Source organism: Myripristis murdjan, chromosome 10, assembly GCF_902150065.1.
Source record: "Myripristis murdjan chromosome 10, fMyrMur1.1, whole genome shotgun sequence".
In the NCBI taxonomy this organism is placed as follows: domain Eukaryota; kingdom Metazoa; phylum Chordata; class Actinopteri; order Holocentriformes; family Holocentridae; genus Myripristis; species Myripristis murdjan.
In genome coordinates, this window is record NC_043989.1 from 15,256,960 (window position 1) to 15,278,010 (window position 21,051).

A 21,051-nucleotide genomic window follows, 5' to 3' on the forward strand; every position below is an offset into this window, starting at 1 on the left:
CAAGAGGAAGAAATCCACATTTTTCTCCACTGGTGTACAAAAGAAAAGCATATATTTTTCTAAGCTGGCACCATGAATGCCATGTTGTTGAAATTTGCGAGACATAAATCTCAGGGTCCAAATTCAAGTGAAGGCAGCGAGAGCCAACTTAGCAGCAAAACAGTGTGGATGTATTCAAGATAATTTATTGACAAAGATTCTAAACTGGTTAGAAAGCGCTGATGCAGCCATTTTTGGGGATACACAATTGATGTATTTGGCTGTGTGCGCCATATTGTGAGCGTGTGAGTGCCCTGTTGGACTACGTTGAAGGCTAACAAGAAGCCTCAGCAAAGTGGGAGGTTTATTTATACGTTGTGTGCCTAGGTTGGGCTATGTACAGCTATAAATGATAGGTATATGATAGATATTTTAGTTCAGTCTACCAAACCTAGACTTTAAGAGGTCAGGTATCTTCTTTGTCATCCAAGCAGCAGCCAAATCGGACTGAAACGCAGCTGATGATCAGTGGAGTGAATGGGAAGAAAAATCTGGATGCCTTTCAATAGCAAATCATGGGGCAAGATGCAATTGTGTGAGACTTGAGTTCACAATTGGCTGGCACACCCAATTAACTCCCAGGCAGGGAAATGATGTGATTGGCGTCTCGCTGGCTCTGCCGCTTGAACGGACATGCAGGAGCAGGAGGAGCAAAACGGAGAGACGGTGTTCCTCACAACATGGACTGCACAGAGAGAGGGGAGACATGACAGTCTGAGCCACGCTCTGGACCTCAGACAGCTGTAACGCCCCAAGAGAGGGACACAGAGGTTATGAGTAGCAGATGTGACGCATACACACACACACACACACACACACACACACACACACTCAACAGAGCTGATGACATTTCAGGGTCAAAGGAATTTGTCACTCCATAATCGGTCATATTGTATGGAGTTTTCCCTCTCCCTCTTCATTTTACTTTCACCCCTGCTCAGAATTAAACTGTGGACTTGTGCTCTCTCCATTAAAACCAGCAGCAGCAGTAGTTGTAACAGTAGTCGTAGTACCAGAGGTTGCAGACATAATAGCAATGGCAGAAATAATAGTAGTGGCAACAGTGCAAATAGCAGCAGCAGTAATAGTAGTATTTGTAGCAGCAGTAGTAGACATTATTTCAGTAGTAAGAGTAATAGCAACAGCAGTGACACAGTAGCAGTAGCAACAGCAGTAGTTGTATCTTTAATTTGTTGACACCACTACATAAATCCCTTAAAGGAACTGTTCACCCAAGACAACATATTTTGCCACTTGTCCCTGTGAAGTTTCTATGTGATTAGGCGAGGTTTCCAGACTGTTGTATTCTCACCACCATACACTAGAGCTGGATTGGTATTCATTTATGAAGCTCAAACCATCAAAGGTTTACATATGAAAAACTCAGCAAATGGCATAACCTTTGAGGTTGAATTTTTTGGGGGGGAACTATTTTCTGCTGAAGAACAAAGGCAAACTGCAAATGTATCTATCCACCCCCATCACAGGTGGGTACATCTGGAGAGATAGATTGCAATAGGGGTAAGTGGGGAAATGTCTTCCTTTTTTTGTTGCATTTTGGGTAAACTGTTCCTTTAATCATTGACCTGCCACAAGTTTTTAAAAAAAAGAAAATCAAATAACACAGAAAAATTAGATCTCTACTCACGTAAATAAAGCAAAAATACACCAGTAATACACAAACTAACGGAAAATAACAAGCAGTTCACATGCTACTCCGAGGCCTCACAGAAGGTGAACCAGGACAACTTTATTGAACCTGTGTTGGAAACAGTTAGCACATCCTTTTCCCAGTAAAGAGTGCATTGCAAGTGAGCCTTCATTCATGACCAATACAGAGTCCTCATAGCCCATTTGGGCCACAATACACTAAGTGTATATAGCATTATATATTCAAACACTCTGCACATGTCACAGTGGAAGGGTGGTGGAAGTTTGACGTTTGGCAGTGAGTGGGCATCCGCTCCAGCAGCCCATGCCCAGAATAACCCTCTCTGCTCACTAACTCTCTCTCTCTCTCTCTCTCTCACACACACACACACACACATGCACACACCCGCACAGTACACTAACTGCTCAGCATCAGGATCCAACTTAAAACAAACCATCAGGGGGCCCCGTCACATCCACTCAGCACTGAGCAACAGACAGACAGTCCTGTTTATAAACACACACACACACACACACATACTCATGCACAAACATGTGCATGAATTTGCCTGCGTGTGCTCATGTACACTGTACTAAAGGCAGACAACCTACCCTGAGAGTACGGCTGGACATGATTACTCTTTGGGCACCAGCTTGCAACTCCAAACACACACACACACACACACACACACACACACACACACACACACACACACACACACACACACACACACACACACACACACACACACACACGGAGACTTCAGCGTAAGTGTCAGTCATCAAGTCCTGGGGAAAAACAAATGACACAGTGAATAAACAAACCACTTGAATTGAAATAGAGAAAAATATGAAAAGGGCTTGTTACAGCAGGCCTAGGACTTTTAATTCTTACATGCCATAATCTATAATCTATAACAGCAAACAGGCGACAGACAGCGTCGTTTAACAAACGAAACGATTCATGTCTTTTTGTTTAGTCCGCAGTGTCACTAAAGATGTAGGCTAATATGCAATTTAAAACCTACATGAAGTTCAAACTGCGAACCAATTATTCGCAAATGATAATCAATCAGTTTAGGTATGCAGAAACAATCAACGCCATGGATGCATCGGCCTGAAGGCCGAAAATGATCGGAAAAGTCTAATTGCAGCTGACCATCAAACTTCCGCATTGATGGAAACCTGAGGCCCACGCTAAATTGGATTTGAGTTCCTCGTTTCCGCCAAGCGCGCACATTGGGCTTAATAAGAGGAAACATGTGTGCCAAACATCCCTGAATCGGACAAATCCAGATTTGCGCTGGATTAAGAATCATAAAACAACGAATAGAAGCTTCCCCCTGTGTTTATGAGAGGTATCGCTTGCCTGCTCGGTCACCACTCGAGTTGACAGCCACGTAATCGGATGAGGAAGAGTTACGACCTGCCTGCCGAAGACAACACCGACAAATAATCTCTCAACCTGCACGAGTGACGCCCAGTTTTTATGTATGAAACCATTTTCAAACTCTTTCTTGCGTTTTACTTCATTATAACCTAAAGCTTTCCTTGGGTGTGCGCGCAGAAACAAACATATTTGTTTGTGTTGCACTTTCATCCCTTAGTTTTCAACTGGGCCGCATGTTTGGGATGCACTTTGTCACAGTAATACATTGAGAGAAAACAACAATTTTGAAACGAATAAACATCCAGGCCGCGGTCCTGAAACAGGTTATGATGACAGAGAACATGTGATTCCGGTTGGTCATAGTTCTCCATTTCCAGGCTGTTGTCAGAGATTTCCATCACCAGCCAAACCAACCGTGCCGTAAACACAGCTCTCATTTGTTTTCTCCTCAGAGCAATTATATCATGTGATTAAGAAACATTTTAAATAGAGCCTTTGCTGAACTTTATTTGTGTAAAGCGGATCTATTTCATGTCGAGCAGTAATGTAATAATCCCGAGCTGTCATTACGGCCCGGTCTCCCCTGTGCGCCAAACTCCATCTGATCTCCGCACTTATGAAAACCAGACTGGCGCACATTCTCACCGGGCACCGCAAAAAATCCCACTCCTGTACCGGGGAAACGGGAGACAAGAGACCGTTTTACGGAAAGCCTCCAAATTAATATAGGAAATGTTAGCTTCAACCGAAAAGGAGTGAGTTTCATGGAGATATTTTACGTTCCACATGGTCCGAATTAGCAGAGTTAAATATTTGTGCCTAGACTCAGCCCTTCCCGTCCGCCAAATTTTCATTCTATTTATCTATCACGCGGTCTAAATGGATGAAAGGAACGTGGAAAAGACATAGGTCTGTCAGCTCGCCACTGCAAAGCTAAAAAAGATCTTGAAAGACCCCTGTCATCACAGATACTAAATGAAACACCTTAAGTGCAGTCTATCAGATTACTCATTTGGCGTGGATGGAGCAGGTTGCCAAATGTTTGTCATAAGCTTGTCTCGCCCTTTTCTGCTTACTTAAATTAACTTATCAAAGTTTTTTGTCGTGTGGTATTTGGAGAATCAAATGAAGTTGATTAGTGTATGTGACACAAAAGATGTCGCTCAAAATGTGTGAAAAGAAACTAAAAAAAAAAAAAAAAAACAGATAAAAGAACTGAAGTCATATTCTTAGGAGTCCTGGCTTGACAGTCACAGCAGCACAATGCCAAAAGATGCTGCTGTCTGGATGTCCTTGATGCTCAGACCAGTGGGACCAGGTAGACACTGCAAAAAATACACATCTTAACAAGTTAGTTAATAAAGTATGGAGTCTTTGAATATGCTTTTCTTCAGACCAGCGAATAAACTTGCCGATATGATAAGTTAAGTTGGCAGTCAACTTAATTTACGTTGGCAATCGATGGAAATCATCTTGTGTCATCATTTTTTTTTTTTTTTTTTATTGACTTAAGTGTATTTTTATTAACTGTATCTGCCTCACTGTCTTGATTTATGGGCAGGCTGTTTTAAATGGAAAAAGCAAAAAAGACGCTACGGTGGCAACAGATGGTATTATTTCTCTTGCGCATTAACAAATCTTTCATTTGATTAAAAAATCAATTTTAAGACCGAATATGAAGCTGATTGTTAAAATAGACATTTTTTGCAGTGCGGGTCCATATGGAGGAATGCGCGTTGCTCTCTTCCCTCCCTTTCCGTGACGCGCAGGGAGAACAGAGGAACAAGCGCTCTAAACAGAGGGAAGGGGTGATAGTGAAACGGATAAAGGGGGAGAGAGTAAAATGTTGTAGTAGGAGGAGAAGCGCGCCAACAATCAAGGGTTTGGATGAAGGCGTGCGTCTCGGACACACATGGGAATCTACCGGATCAGTTACGCAGCGTCACGGAGCCGCCGCGAGAAGAGAGGCTCCCTGAGGTGCTGAGGAGCCCGCTGCCTGCGCTGCCCTGTCCCGTCCTCCTGGATGAGGTGGGACGCTGAACCCTGCGCGACAGAGTCAAAGTTCACACGGATCGAGAGGGACTCTCTCGCTAAGATGCAGGCTCTGAGCTCCCGGGCTCATGCGTTTTCGGTGGAGGCGCTGGTCGGTAAGCCCTGCAAGAGGATGAAAGTGTCGGACGGGCAGGACACAAGTTCATCAGGAGACACCGGCAGCGACACGAGCACCTTTACCGGTGAGAACGAAGAAAACGATTATTGGATTTTCAAAAACATTTCACTGTTTTAAAGCACAAGCATTTTACGCACAAGATGGAAGAAGAAAAAAGTGCATTTGAGGACTGCTGAAGTTCTTAAAGTTCTGACGAACATTTTTCATCATTACATTTCAAATTTAGCTCACCAGCGCAATTTCCCATTTTTAAACCAACTTTTTAAAAGAATAACATTGCCAAATAAAACACATTTTATGAACATATTTGGGATTTGCAAATGTTTTACACAATAGGCAAACTTGTGTGATTTTATGCATTTTCTTTTTTCAGTAATAATATCATGGTAATATCTACAGCCTCTTTAGAAATCTGAAAATGACACAGTTGGCTTGCCTAGGCCTAATCTTTGGGGATAATATTGCGTTCTATAATTGTCTTACGCATAGCGCTCTTTTTTCCAATTTATTCAACTTATTTGTCCTTTTCAGGCATGCGTGACTATCCAGTCAGCCAGAGGAAAATGGCAGGTTCAGCACTAAAGAAGCCAGACGACAGCTCCTGTGACTCGGGCAGATCGCGCCTCGGCACAGTGAGTGGAGAGGCCGACCCGGCTGGAGAGGAGCGGAGGCCGGGGGAGAGTGACTGCTACCCGGACAGAGAAGTACGGGTAGAGCTGCAGGGCTCGGAGCTGTGGAACAGATTTTATGAGATCGGCACCGAGATGATCATCACCAAAGCTGGCAGGTAAAATTAAAGCAGTAGGTGCACGCTATAAATAAAAATGACAGTAACACTGAAGGTTGTTGTGAAAGTGATATAAACCACGGCCTTCTGTGGCTTATTCAGGAACATAGTAGTTGGCTCTATTCTATACGGTAAACACTACCAAAACATCCAAGGCTACTTGTTTGTGGAGACCGGGAGAGGAAGACTGATGACTGACAATATAAACGATTTTATGGCCAGTGTGATAAAATAGTCTATTGGACATGGAGGATGCATGTCATATCGCAGATGGAATGCTCCCTTGGCGTGATTTTTAGAATATGATTTTTTATTATTATTATTTCTGTGGCTTTTTACTTGATGTTTTCTCTCCATTACAAGACGAGCATGAAAAGTACAATTTCGACTTATTAAGAATGAGAGCAGGCCTATAGGGCACATGCCTCACCTTGTTATAAACAAGTGAGACCCTTGGACTTATTGCTGTTATATAACAGGGCTGACGCACCGAGCTGCAATATCTGGAGTAAAACTGTTCAAAAAGTATTTCTTTTTATTATTTATTTATTTATTTTTTTTACCAACAATTATTAATTGTCGCCGTTAGTCATGTAGGCTATTTTTTCAAGAGCAGCTAAACAAAGTGGTTGCTAAGCGACAGTCAGCGCATTAATATTGTGCGGCCACAGGTGTGAGTTTATCAGGTGTACCACAGCAACCTGAGCGCGACTGAAGACCATATTTATGGCAGCAATCGTTTTAGCGGAACCTCGGGTTACATGTAACAAAAATACTAGAATTTCATACCTTAATATTTTGGTCCTTTTGACAGAATAGATTTTTGAAAAGCTAAATTTACAGTAAATTAAACGGAACCCTCATATTGAATTTAAGTTATGTTGTAGGAAGCAAACAACATTGGGGGAATTTTAAAATGATGCTTATTAAATTAAATAGGGCTCTCTTTCAAGTCGCCTATCCCATTATTATTTTCCTAATTAAATTATTGTAATTACAAGCTGTTTGGAATTAAAACGACCAGACACTGGATTTACAAAATCTGGCATGCATTAAATTAACCAAATTTTTCAGTTTCAAAGCAGTTCGTTTGTGCCGTGATAAGTGCCCTTGTGCTTCTTTTTCTGTTTTTCCAGAAATGAGATGTGACAATTATTTGTTGAAATTTAGGCTCCGTTGATTCAGTTAGCGAGAACAAAAGCTATAAATCTCGGTAGTGAGGATGGCCCCGTGGCCCCTGAGGTCTCTGAACTTTACTCTGAACTTGGCCGCAGCGCAAGAAAGTTTCTGCTTCAGCTTCTCTGCTCGCTCGCCTCCTGACTGTGTCGGCTATGATGTGCAATTTTGCATCAAATGTCTGTGTTTAGTAATGCGTCTCATTTTCCTTACCCTTTGAAATGAAGTGAGATATAGACGTTTATCATTTTTGATTCATGTGCTGCTCTACTTTTCTGACGTCTCTTTAGGAGAATGTTTCCGTCAGTGCGCGTCAAAGTGCGCAATCTTGACCCGTGCCAGCAATATTACATCGCAATGGATGTCATGCCTGTGGACTCCAAACGCTACAGGTGTGTGTTTGTGTGTGTGTGTGTGTGTGTGTGTGTGTGTGTGTGTGTACTGCTGTGGCAATGTTAAAATGAGCCTACTCAAAATTTTAAAGAAAGTGTTACTGCATGATGTGAAACACTCTTCCTCAGGGATAATATTTCCCTTAAGGCCAGGCAAACAAACTCAGTCCCTTGGGTTTTTGCACAATTCATTTCTGTCTTCATTTGTTGGCATGACCTATAATACACCTAATGCATGTTGTAACTGACCTCAGCAACATGTGTGGGTGGGTGGTGTTTTTCCTCAGGTATGTGTATCACAGCTCGCAGTGGATGGTGGCTGGAAACACGGACCATTCCTGCATTTCTCCCAGATTGTACGTGCACCCGGACTCCCCGTGTGCAGGAGAGACGTGGATGCGCCAGGTCATCAGCTTCGATCGTGTCAAGCTGACTAACAATGAGATGGACGACAAGGGACATGTATGTAGCTCTGATCCATTTGTGCATAAGTAGCTTTCTTCCAATTACAATAATGGTTTATTACTGAGGTGATTAGGTGTTTCTAATGGCCATCATTCTTATTTAAAACATAAATGTGCTACAACGTTTTTAATTCTGTATTAGGGCGGTAAAATCAAAGTGTTGCTGGTGATTTTTTAAATAGTTCTTACTCTGAGTCTAATTTTTCTGACATTGTTCAAATAAATTACAAGTCAAGAGCTCATCAAGAGCAGCAATGTGTTGAACGCACTGTTCAGCACATGATGTTAAGTTTCCAGTTTGGTATTTTGCACATACAAGGGGTGAGCAGCATATGATTCCTTGTTGCCTGATGCCCTTTAGAACAGCTTCCATCCTCCTTGGGTTCCTGTCATAGAACTCTTGAGCTGTGTGTCGTGGCATTTCGGACTTCCTTCATGAAGGAGAACCTCTGTTTCTTTGAGGGACGAAGGAGTCGGAAAGCCCTCTCACTCTGCGCTCCAAAACTTCCTGTAAACACTGTGTTATGTTTAGATCTGGTGACCGGGGAGGCGATGGAGGGTGTCCTGGTTTTCATGAAGCCACTCTTTAATCTGTTATGCTGTGTGTATGAGGATGGGTGGAGGGAGGGAGGTTATCATATAGGAAAACAAAAATGTTATGAAGGACTTGAATGGCCTCATAAAGTATACTTGGAAGTTTTTTGGAGCGATGCAACTACAATTTAGACAAGCATTTGGCCTCCGAATAGCATTGCTTAGTGCCTCATTTTATTTTGAAAGCTCACATATAAAAGTGATGATTGTCAGACCTTTTTTAAACGTGACGTAAGCTGCTGCTGATTGGCATAATATGACTTGTCAGTGCAGCTGCGTGAGTTACCTCAAGAGTAAAGTCTTTTTCATCTGGTGTTCCCTTTATTTGATCTAACCTGTTGCACAAAAAGAAATAAATCATTTTTGATTTTTGTCATGTCTGCAGCTCTAAGAACAGAGCTGACATTAAATCAAAGGAGACAAGCGCAAATGCTAGCACGTCAAGCTTTTCCTGTAAGGGGGGCAACGTGCTATTTTTCTTTGTAAGTTGTGAATTTGCAAATAGTTTACAAATTATGTATTTGCACAGTACAAATATGGAATATTACTTTTCCTCAGATGAACTTCCTCCTGCGGTATGAGGCTCCCTCATGCAAACAGTTTTTAGAGATATATTTATAGAGATATCGGTTGAAAATCATGGCAAATTTCATATAATGTTTAGATTAAACAAGCCTGAAAAAAAAAAAAAAAAAATCCCATGCACCAATTGGAAAGGTATTTGATGTTTTTATTAGCTGTATTTGTCAAATAGTAGATTTAACTAATTTAACTAATAATAGCTGAGCTGATGTTATTGACTCTAAGAAATTGCAGTGTGTATTGCAATGGAGCTTGAAGTCTTATCAACATCTGTTTAGAAAATTGTTGACTGACTTCTGGATAAATACATTTAACATGTTTTGAATCTTGCCTGAATTGGCTGATTGTGAAACATGGAAAAAATGACATAGCGTCGGCCCTCCCGGCAATAACACTTCTCATTTCTTGATTCAGATCATTCTTCAGTCGATGCATAAATACAAGCCACGCGTGCACATCATCCGCCATGACCCCCGAATGGACTTGTCACAGATCCAGTCGCTGCCTGCAGAGGGTGTGCACAGCTTCTCCTTCCCAGAAACCGAGTTCACCACAGTCACAGCCTATCAGAATCAGCAGGTAATAATGCTTCCAGCTGCTATAGCCTTTATCCTTGGCAACATTATTAGAGACACGGGGTTACACCAACAGGGTCTGTAATCTATGGTAGGTTTCATGAATCACAGAGGAAACCTCAGGATGATGTTGATTTTTTTAGCTATTTGTGTCACCTTTACACAATCAATACTTTTGTTACTCTTCAAATAAAAATGAGTAATGCCTATCACAAACCAGCCAAATATTTGATATTACTAATTTATATTATACACACTCTATGTGCCAGAAACATTCAGAAAGCAGACACCCAGTGTTTTCAGTCACTGCAGTATTCTCCGTATTGTTATGATGATTTGGTCACCAACACATGCCTGTGTGACTTCACATATAAATGTTTTAATCTCAACATCATGAAAGTGTTGAGGCCCACTTCGCTGTGGTCTCGGCTAAATCGTAAACTGTGCTGGCCTGCCTCTCCGCAGGGCTGAGAGAGAGCGAGGGTGTGTGCCTGTGTTTCTGCGCAGGGGAGCTGACCCCGCTGTTGGCTACCATTCTTTTAGTAACAGATCCGTCTCCGGGGACTGCCAGCCCTTTTCATCAGGGTCCATTTTATGACCAGCGAACGTATTATTACAGAAACTCAGTAACAGGCTGTGACTGGACTGACTGCTGGAGTCCACAGCCATTAAAACACCACATAAAACTCTAAGACCTCGGACCCCCGCTCCAAGAACCCTGTTTGACATGGCTGCCGGCCCTGGGTGCTGCTGGGAGATGTAGTCCCTGAGGGAGGGCTCCGCCGCTCTACACGCTCTCATAAAGCTGAGCTCATTGTTAGCTTTACAGGTCACTGGTTTACAACATCGTTCTCACCCATGTATGTCCCTCTCTCTCGGGCCAGATCACCAAGCTGAAAATCGACAGAAACCCGTTCGCCAAGGGCTTCAGAGACCCGGGGAGGAATAGGTATAGAAAATGAATCCTCACACAACATCAACACTTATTTTAGCTACAGAAAACCAAAGACCCAAGAGAGGCTTGAAGTTCAGCAACAGAAATCTGATAGCATATAAAACCTTCAGCTGAAGTTGAACTGGTCAGAATATCACATGTTGACCTGTTTTACTGTTGGTATGGATCCCTCTGCCTTTTATATTTATACACAGCGCTGGAGAATGTTACTTGGTTGCTATTAAAATGTGTTACATCACAACATTTCTTCCACTGAAAGTAACTCATTACACATTACAGTGTCAGCTACTGAGAAAAGTGACAATAGAAACCCTGTGCAATTCCTGGCAGATGTTGATTATTCCCACTGCATATACATTAACATTATAGTCGAAGTATTGCATAGTCATCTATGACTTATAATTAACTAAGCAGGGCAATAACAAGAACGACAGAGGCACTTGTCCTTTTTCCTCACAAATTCTGAGTCTAAACTCTAATGTGTTCCTTTGTAACGCATTACCCCAACACTGTTTATGCATCTGTGTGCATTTGTGTGTACGTGCATATTTGTGTGCATACGTTAGGGGAGTGCTGGATGGCCTGCTGGAGTCATATCCCTGGAGGAGTCCCCTCAGTTTGGACTTAAAGCCGTTCACCATCCAGCTCCAAGGTACTGTGCTGCAGCACTCCTTACTGCTCTGCTTCACGCTGAGATGCTTGTTTTTATCTTTGTGATTCATGTCGGACTTCTTTCAACAGGGAGCTCAGGGTCGCCAACCAGCAGCGCTTCCCCTCTGAAGAGTCTCCTGCCTCTGTCCTCCTCTTCATCTCCATACCCGTTCTCCTTCTCCTCGCTCTCCTGCCAGGACACGACTCTTCACGCCCTCACTCTCCCCCTCTATGGCAAAGCCTCTCCCACGTCACCCATCTCCCCTCTGGCCAGCAGAGGCTACTCCTCCTTGGGAGCAGACAGACTAAGGGCCTTGCCCTCTTTGTCTCCGCTAACAGACCTCCCCCTCCTTACAGCGCTGCAGGGAAAGAAAGTGTCCCACTGTAGGGACCCATGTCTACAAGGCTCTCCAGGGACTTCACCTTTCCTAATCCCCCTCCAAGGCCCCCTCAGCCCTCGGGGGCCTGCCTCGTCTCTTCTTCCCCATCTCCCTGACACTGCCGGCCCCTTCTGTCTCTACCGCTACAGCCTGCCCCTAAACCCGCACCTCACAGCTGTTTCTCGCCATGCCAAGCTATCCGAAGACACCGCAGACTGTCTCCTGCGCCAGTCTCCTTGGCACCCAACTGCCAACCACTGCCTCTGACAGCTGGACCGCGCTTACAGGACCCGGTGCTGGCCACGGCCCTGGTCCCTTGTGTGTGCCGGGACAAAGCTTACTGCAGACTCACAAGAAAATTAAGAAGCCTGACTATGAGCTGGACGAACCGACCGACTCACAGGAGTGTGGGCTGCTGTTGGTGCTGAAGACAAAGATGCCATGTTGGGACCTTGCTGCATTTAAAAACTATTTGGGACACAACGTTGGATTCACCGGCACTCAGACTGATTCTGAAGCTGCCGGTCAGCAGCTCCCCTTCACTCTGTACGCTCGACCAGAGCTGAAAGGCCCAATATGTTGAGTCAAAAGAAACGTAGATGGGAAACGGGGCATTATATGGGACTGAAAGTGTAGAGCCGCTTTATGGCTCACTAGACCTTTCCTCCCCATTTCACTCCTCCGCCTTAACACAGGCTGTAAGGCTGTTACCAAAGCGAATCGGCAGTAAGACTTGAGGTATGTGACAGCATACATACTAATGAATGCGAGAATGATTGTTAAACTCACCATCGGTGCTCATGAAAAGTGTTTTTTGATATTTTGAAACACTTTGATCAGTTGATACAGTTTTCAAAAAGCCTGTTGTTTTTCATGCATATTTGTAAACAAAGTGAAAGAGAATACATTTTCTTACGCTCTTAGTTGTATTCATGTGAATATACAGTGTATTTCTAAGTAAAGAAAAAAAAAAAAAATTTATGTGTTATTGTGCCAGAGAAAGTGCTTTTAAATATCAAGTAATGATAAGGAAAAAATGGATACTTTAAAGCTCCTGTGGTAGAAAATAATTGCTGCCTTTATCAGTGTGTACTGACAGAAACTGAGCAAAAGTATGTTTTGCAGTGTGCAGCAAGTTGTAGGCCTTGACAGAGAGCTGAACTCTGTTGATTCCCAGTTTCAGGGTTGGTCACCCCTGACTGATAACATGAGCTCATCAGGTCTCTGTGATTTTTAGGGGAACAGCCACAGCTGCCAGGATCCAGGCAGCCAGTTTCCATCGCTGTACTCTATTACCAATAATAGGACTAATCAGAGACGCATGGAGGTGAAATGGTTATGCTGTGCGGGCCTTTATTAAAATCAGCCTAAAACAGGAGTAGAATAAGGATCCCTGTCTTGCAATATCGGTTAAGCAGCTGTCATCATTATGCGGATCATCGTTATGACATTGTTCCAGGATCAACAGAACATCAACAGCTCCATCTGAGGGCCTTTTGTTTCATTGTAAGACGTGTACGGAACCTTTAGAAAAAAAAAAAAAAAGGTCTGTTAATTTTATCTTTGAACTCTTGAAAAGAGGATTTGAATTCCAAAACACTATGAAAAACAGAGTCAGTGCAGTATGAAAATCTCCCACTACTGTAGGCCAACATAACAGTATTTTTTGTCCATACCAAAGGGGGCACACCCGTTCACCCACTGATGTGATAATTCCTGCCTTCAGCTCAGACTCAAAGCCCAGCACCATTCTTCCCTCCCTCCGTCTCCACAGTGCTAGAAACAGCGGTTTAGGCAAAGCGGGGGGAAATGGCCTGTTTCCCGACAAACGGTCATAACCAAATGGCAATTTACTTGTCATGGCCAAGCATGGCAGTGAGCTAATGCGCCCTGGACGGGGAAATAGCAGGAAGGAGTTAATTGAGGAACTCAGACTGGGGATGGCCGGTGTTCCACCGAGTGGTCAGGTGTGCTGCTATCAAACAGCCTGCTCTTTGTCTGCAGACAGACATAATCGTTGCCAGTTATTTGATACTGTCTGTCATTTCCATGTTTGGCTATATAGGACAACCATTTTAAACTCCCAACTAATTCCTGATCTTTCAATTAGACAAATTGCTTTCATACCAGGAGCCCAGGCTGAGCTATGCACCTGCTGCTTTTCGGTGAATAGTAATGCATCCATGTATACACGCAGTAAATGTAAGTTGTGACAAGATCAGGGCATCTGTCATAATTTGTCTCTGAATGCTGTTGTGCTGCAGTAAACAGTGCAAAGACTGGAAGATCTGCTTTTAATTACGGCATCCTTTTTGTGTCTGCGCTGACACACATAAACACATTTTTACAATAGTGCAAACAGTGTTTAGTAATTAAAACAATAATACTTGGACTCAACAAGAATTAAGTGAGGAAATTTTCCAAACTCTGAAGTTAACTCTTTTCATAAATACAAATGCTGACATATTCAAACAAGTAACAATTTATAAAACTTAAAATCTGCTAAGTATCATACTAATCTTGCTTCATTTAGTAAGATCTGCAGTGGAAAACTCAAAAAAAAAAAAAAGTTGGGTGAAAATAACCGTTGAGGTGACCCTTTAACAGCCTGTTGATGATTAACCGTGCTGTCCATTCTCCTCATTGTTAATTTGGTTGATAATGTGTCAACATAATCCTGTTGAACGTGGTGGTTGAAATAACATGGAAATGGTGCTGATCCAACTTTATAATAACAGAAAGGGGGAAGTCTTTGGGCTGTTCCAGAGTGATTGACAGGTAGTAAAAGGAGGGGAAATTTGACCCTGAAGTCATTTGTTTCCAATCATGTGAAATGGCATCCTGAAACAGGAGAGAAGCTCGGCAGAGAGCAGGGATGTGTAAATATACTCTATCTTCATTAGATTAACATACACACCAAACACACACACAAAGGTTGCACACACACATAAACACATATGCACACGCTTCAGTTATCTCCTAATAATAGGTGCCATACACCCACTTACACACACACACACACACACACACAGTCCTTCGCCCATTCCCAGCTCCATGCCCTCCAGCCTCGCCTGTATTTGGCTCTGCAAGTCTCTTGTGGAGGTTTATACTGGATGCTATTTTCTCTGCAAACTCAATAAAAGCTGGTTATTTATCAGGTCAGATTATGGGACATGACTGAGCCCAGCTGTAAAGTTGAAAGTGAAACCAGCTGTGGCTGAAATTGAATTACACTGGGCAAGTTACGTGAAAAGCAAAGGGCAGTTTAACAGTTTATTAAGCAGCTTTCTGCCGCACTATCAAACGGGGGTATACTGTCCCATCAAACTACACGTCACCCCCCAGTGTTAAGTCCTCTTCTCTTCTCTTCTCTTCTCTTCTCTTCTCTTCTCTTCTCTTCGTAATACCACTCTTTCCTTGTATCTATAAAGCAAAAAATTGATATAAATAGGGGCAAAAACTCCAAGATCCTCCTCTGCTGTGGGCTGGAATCTCACAGTATTAGATCAATGGACTGATGACAGAACCAAGAGCCCTCATGGGTGTTTCTTTGTGTGGAGTGTGTGTGTGTGTGTGTGTGTGTGTGCATACTTCTTGCGGTATGTCCACCCATGTGTCTAAAGTGTGGGGTCAATGGACAATTGGATAGGCATGTGTAGCCTGACAGGCCCCTGTCTTATAGGAGCAGAGGTTAGGTGAGTGTAGGACAAACAGCTTTAACATGTGGCCTGGCACCTGGTCTGTGTGTGTGCACGCGTGTGTCTATGTGTTTTGGGGTTTCCTCTGAGTCCTCCATCAGGGCCTCACACTCATGCCATTTGTCAGGGAAAGTGTTAATGTCCCAAACAGCTCTCACATTCTTGCACACAAATTTCCCTCTTTTATTTTTTCACCTTGTCTCCCTCATTTCCGCACTTTATGGTTCATAACTCAAGTGGATACTCATCAGGGATGCTGCCTACTGATAAATTACAGGCATGTTTGTGATCTTTTTCTCCATTTTCCGTAATTCAGTCGCTTCAAAAGAACTCATGGGTTGTTCATTGAATAGAGAGAAGTGCTCTGCACAAATAACTCCATCAATACTTGACCGCAGGTGTGTAAATTCCAGTAAGAACTTTTCAAAGGACTGAACAGAATCAACACATTGCTCAATAACAGGGAAAATAAGTTCCTTTTCATTGAATCATTGGGAAAAAAATCTTTTATACCTCAAAATATAAAGTGCTAAGTATTGAAATGACAGGTGCTGTACAAATTCTGTGTCAGATTTATTTTTTTCAATGCCTCAGTGAAAAGGGTATTTTTTCCTGTCGTTGGGCAGTGTGTGGATTCTTTGCACAGTACTCAAAAGAAAGTAGAGAGTAAAGCCTTACATATCTATCTATCTATCTATCTATCTATCTATCCAACTATCAATATATACATAAATAGATAGATAGATAGATAGATAGATAGACAAACTCTGTGTGTTAAAAACACAGTTTTAAAATGGCCCCGTCTCTTTTTTTCCCTGTTTTTGGCAAGTTGTCGATGATGATATATCTGTGATGGGCCAGTATTGGCCAGCCGTTATATCGGTCAGGCTCTAGTTGTAACTTGGTCTGCTAATTACGTAACGTCAGACAGTATGCTTTCTTGTCTGGCCAAGTGCATTGTCATCAGTGGAGCTTTGTGTTTGAGTACGGGGGGCCGGGGAGAGGGCTGTCAGCACTCAGCTTAGGACCAACAAACACAACACACACTCTGACCCCGAGCTGTCCATCACATTGAGAGAGAGACACAGAGAGCGGGAGAGAGAGAGAGAGAGAGAGCTTGAATTCTTTCCTTAGTCTGACCAAAGGGGGATTCCACAGGTGCATGTGTGTGTGTGTGCGTGCGTGTGTGTGTCTGTGTGTGTGTGTGTGTGTGTGTGTGTGTGTGTGTGTGTGTGTGTGTGTGTGTGTGTGTGTGAGTTAGGGAAACGGGGGATGGGGGGTGGGTGGGGTGTTACTGCCTTGCATTAGCTTTATTTAATACAAACCTATAAATCAAGTTCTTTTGGAACAAGATATGAGAGATATTCTTTTTCTCTTTCCCCCGATCTCTGACAGAGGGATAGATCGCCTTTGCCTCTCTCTGCTTCCTGTGTATCATCATTCCTGGGACAGATACTGAGAGGGAGGAAAATTAGAACAGAGATGGCGAGTGATGGACTGAGGAGGATGCTCTTTGGCCGATGTATCGGATGGCAGATGAGGGGATGGGGCTGGGGTGAGGCTTGGAGAAAAATGAGTGATTTAATGCTGGCCTTAACTCTCCTCTCCTCTCATCCCTGCCCTGGGTCTTTCATGTCTCAACCCAGGGTCGACCCGCCTGCTGCCCCAGATGGTGCTGTCTGTCTGGGCTGCCCTCTACAGGATGTGCCCCTCTCACCCCCACAACCACAGGCCTACTCACTTAATTGATTTCAGGGGGAAGGCCCTCTTTCTATTTCACACACACACACACACACACACACACACACACACACACACATATACACAGACAGCCTGCCAACAGCCAATGCCCCCAACGCACACACACATACACGCGGCCGGCGCTGTGCCCTGTCAACGCTAATTCAATTAGAGACGCGGGAGTGTGACTAACTGCAGACCTGCAGAGTGTTTTACCATATGCAACACACACACACACACACACACACACACACACACACACACACACACACACACACACACACACACAGGGAGACAGAATTACCTCTGTCATTTCCATTGGTATAATAATAATGTCCAGAGGTATAAATCCTGTTCTCCTCTCTTCCTCTCCTCTTCCTCTTTCCTTCATCGTCCAGTTGTCAGTAGACACTCATCTTGTCAACAGCTGGAATGGCACCTTATTAACCCCTGCAACCTCGCAGCCAAGCAGAAAGGTAACTCTTGTGAGCCCAGTGAGACACATTCAACAGCATATTGCAACTGGTATAGCTATGTTAGGTGTGCTTTTTAGCACAACTGTGTATTTTTGTCGGGCAAAAGCATATTTTGTGGTACATTTAGCCATTTTTACATATCTTAAGTAGCTAAGCTCTATTGTATGTTGCCCTGCAGAAGACAAATGTTGAAATGACACAGCTTACATAGACATAGCCTTGAGTTACAAAGCCATATGTGCAAATGGGTGAACGATTTCTTAAGGTGTTTTAACTATTTTTTTTTTTTCTCTTTTTATAACGGTGGTTGGGTTCTGTGTCTATCTCAGTCAAACAGGCAAAGACAGCTCAAATACTTTACTCAAGTACTTTTGCTTGAGTTAAATTTCATCCAACTGAAAGTAAGCCTGGTTGTGGATCATTTTTTCCCAAACAAAAGTAAAATATTTAACTATAACAACTCAAAGATGAAAGAGGAAATGCAGTTTTACAGAAGGGCACAGTAAATATATTCACAAGAAACAAAATATACAAAAACATGCAAGACAAATGAAAAGAGCACAGGCCTGACAAGAAGAGGAAGTGGAGGACAGGAAGCAGGGAGAGTTTGTGTTGCAGGTTTGCACGTTTACAGCGTGTGGGATAAAGGAGAATTTCAATTTGATTCAGCCTGAGGTGAAAGTTTTCGGGGCGTGGTGATGAATTGTAACGTAATAAATATAAAGGAAACGCAGCATCCATGCCAAGTATGCTTCCTAACTCTGATATAGTGCGGACAAAAAGACTGGCAGACAGCTTCAATAAAGAATAAGGCTACATGTTCCTGTTCACGGGTTGTTATTCTGTAAGAGATATCCAAGGAGGTGAGGGGGTGAGGCCCGGGTCAAGTGGAGGGGGGTTAACAGGGTGAGCTGAGGGGTGAGGATCGGAGGGATCAGGTGTGTCTGTGTGTGTGTGAGACGGTGGTTCTGTGGGTATGAGCAAGCACAAGACTGGTTAAATCTTAATGGAGCATGTTCTGCAGAACAGGGATGGATAGGGCCAGCTGTAATGGCGTGTGTGTGCATGTGTGTGTGCATGAGACAGTAAAACTGATTAAGAGCAGCGTTAACACATCTGACAGGAAGCAATGGTCAAGAGGTGAGTGGAAACTGGGGAAAGCCTTAGGCTGGAACGATTAGACACACACATACATATACACACACACACACACACACACACACACACACACAAGCAGCAGATGGAGATGGGGAAAGCCCTGGGCAGCAGCGATTGGTCACACATGCCCATCGATATCTGAGTAGAACCAATCAGCTCAGCTTCCTGTGTTTGACCTGACCCCTCACGCACAGTAATTGAATATTTCAGATGGGAGGCTGAGGGAGTGCGAGAGGACAAGACAAGGAAAGGAAAAGGAGATGAGAGATTAAAGAGCGCTCATGCTAGATCACTGGATAAACATTTTTGAGAGGGAAGCCACTGTATAATTCAAAAAAGACAAGTATTTATTACAGCCTTCAAATAAACTTCTTTTCCAGCATTTACAGGCTTTTACAGGCACAAATATCAACGGTAAATATGTATGCATTCCACATAAATACACATGCAGACTCAAGTGGGCTGCATGTATATATAGCCTTGATTTTTGAATCATGGAAGAATTTTTTGCAGTTACTTTTTTGGGCATTTCTGCTTTATTAGACAGTCCCTGTGGAGAAAGACAGGAAAGTCAGGGCAGTCGGAGGGGCTGACATGCAGGAAAGGCTCTGGGCCAGATTCGAATCCAGGCCACCGCAGCTTATGTTATACATACTCTACACAGTGAGCCACTGGAGCGCCCCATACTGGTCTTTTTTAAATCATACAATGACTTCCCAATCAAAAATGTCTGTATTTTGGATTTTTTTTTTCCTTTTTTGTGACGCTATTTTCCACTTTTTTGTGTGTTAGTTCCTTATATGAAATCACCAGATGGGGCAATGTTTCCTAAAAAATCAGCCTAAATACATTTTCAGTAGAATGGTGGGTTGTGAACAATTACATGTAGTATATACAATATAACTCTATGACTCTATTTAAGGCAAAGAGTTAGTTTATTTTTCTCCTTACAAGACCATGTATCAGTTTGATACTACTTACTATAAAGTCTACTGTGAATATGCATCATCAGGACTTATGCCAGCCTTTAAAGAGGGGCGTTTATCCCTCACTACATCCCTGCTGACTAACCGACTTAAAATATCATATCCTCTGTCTGTCTCAGAGAGGTCGAACCCCCTCCACCCCCTCTGTTGCAATCAGAGCAGAAGCACGGACTCCTCAGGTTATGTTTTCCATCCAGCCAGTGTGTGTGTGTGTGTGTGTGTGGCTCTCAGCAGCTCTCTCTTTCTGTGAGTAAAGACATGGGGGTCGGCCACAGGGACAGACCACCGGCCCAGCGGATCCCTGCCTGTCAACAACTCCCACCCTGCTAAGAGCCGGGACAACCAAGTGTTGACGGCGCAGGAGGGGAATGCCACTGGGTATCAACACCTGACATGCATGCACACACACACACACACACACACACACACACACAGAGACACACACATGTACACAAACACACAGGTTCCCCAGAGCAGGGCTCATAAGGATATAAGGAGCTGTCTCCTGCACATCTGGAGGAAGCATCCATGCACACGTGGTGGAGAAAAATACGCTGCAGTAGTCTCTCCTGGCCTCAATCAGACCTGAAGAAGAGAAATGATCACTGATGGCCAAAAATAGTTTAAAAGCAAAAATTACCAAATAGATTTTGCGGTTCTGACAGCAGAGAGACAAGGAATTTTAATTCATCGTGATCTAAGTCCTGGCAGAAATGACAGACAGCTGTTGGATCAGTGGGGTCACTGGCAAATGGGAGAGCGTGCGCTCACTCACACACTCTGAACTATAGACCAATCACTCATCAAAGTGTCTGGTAATAGGCAAAATGGAGACTTCTGTCTGTCTGGGGGAAATGATGATGATTGTGGATGTAGCAGGGTGCATAGGTGCGTCTGATGATGATTGGGGAGGACACAAAAGGGGTCGGGGTTGGCTGCGTGTCACTCTGGTGGAGCTCCATGGGCTGTAGGGCTGGGTCTGTTTGTGTATAGATATTTGTGTGCGCATGGACAGCACCTGTAATGGCTCCCAGCTGAGTCCCGCCTCCCCCCTGGGATATGCTGGACTGTGTGTGAGTGTGTAATGAGGCACTGGCATGCGAGTGGCAGAGGGCCGTTTCCTCTACAGGTGACACCTTTGACCTCTCATCTGTTCCCTGTTGGAGAAGAAGAGGAGGAGGTACGATG

General features: G+C 43.5%; 1 protein-coding gene across 1 annotated transcript; it reads left to right on the plus strand.

The window, feature by feature from the left end:
- Positions 1-5,174: 5,174 nt before the first annotated feature.
- Positions 5,175-12,745, plus strand: tbx22 (T-box transcription factor 22). The gene is made up of 8 exons (XM_030062236.1): positions 5,175-5,313; positions 5,820-6,036; positions 7,503-7,604; positions 7,892-8,066; positions 9,659-9,823; positions 10,704-10,768; positions 11,341-11,426; positions 11,516-12,745. The coding sequence occupies exons 1-8, from the start codon at positions 5,175-5,177 to the stop codon at positions 12,070-12,072; spliced, it is 1,506 nt and encodes a 501-aa protein (XP_029918096.1). The 3' UTR covers positions 12,073-12,745.
- Positions 12,746-21,051: the final 8,306 nt, after the last annotated feature.

Bases quoted from the DNA above. Each gene is read 5' to 3' on its own strand.
- tbx22 (XM_030062236.1), top strand. From the start codon at position 5,175: ATGCAGGCTCTGAGCTCCCGGGCTCATGCGTTTTCGGTGGAGGCGCTG. The intron at 6,037-7,502 runs GTAAAATTAAAG...ACGTCTCTTTAG, and splicing joins ATCATCACCAAAGCTGGCAG to GAGAATGTTTCCGTCAGTGC. The intron at 9,824-10,703 runs GTAATAATGCTT...CTCTCGGGCCAG, and splicing joins CAGCCTATCAGAATCAGCAG to ATCACCAAGCTGAAAATCGA.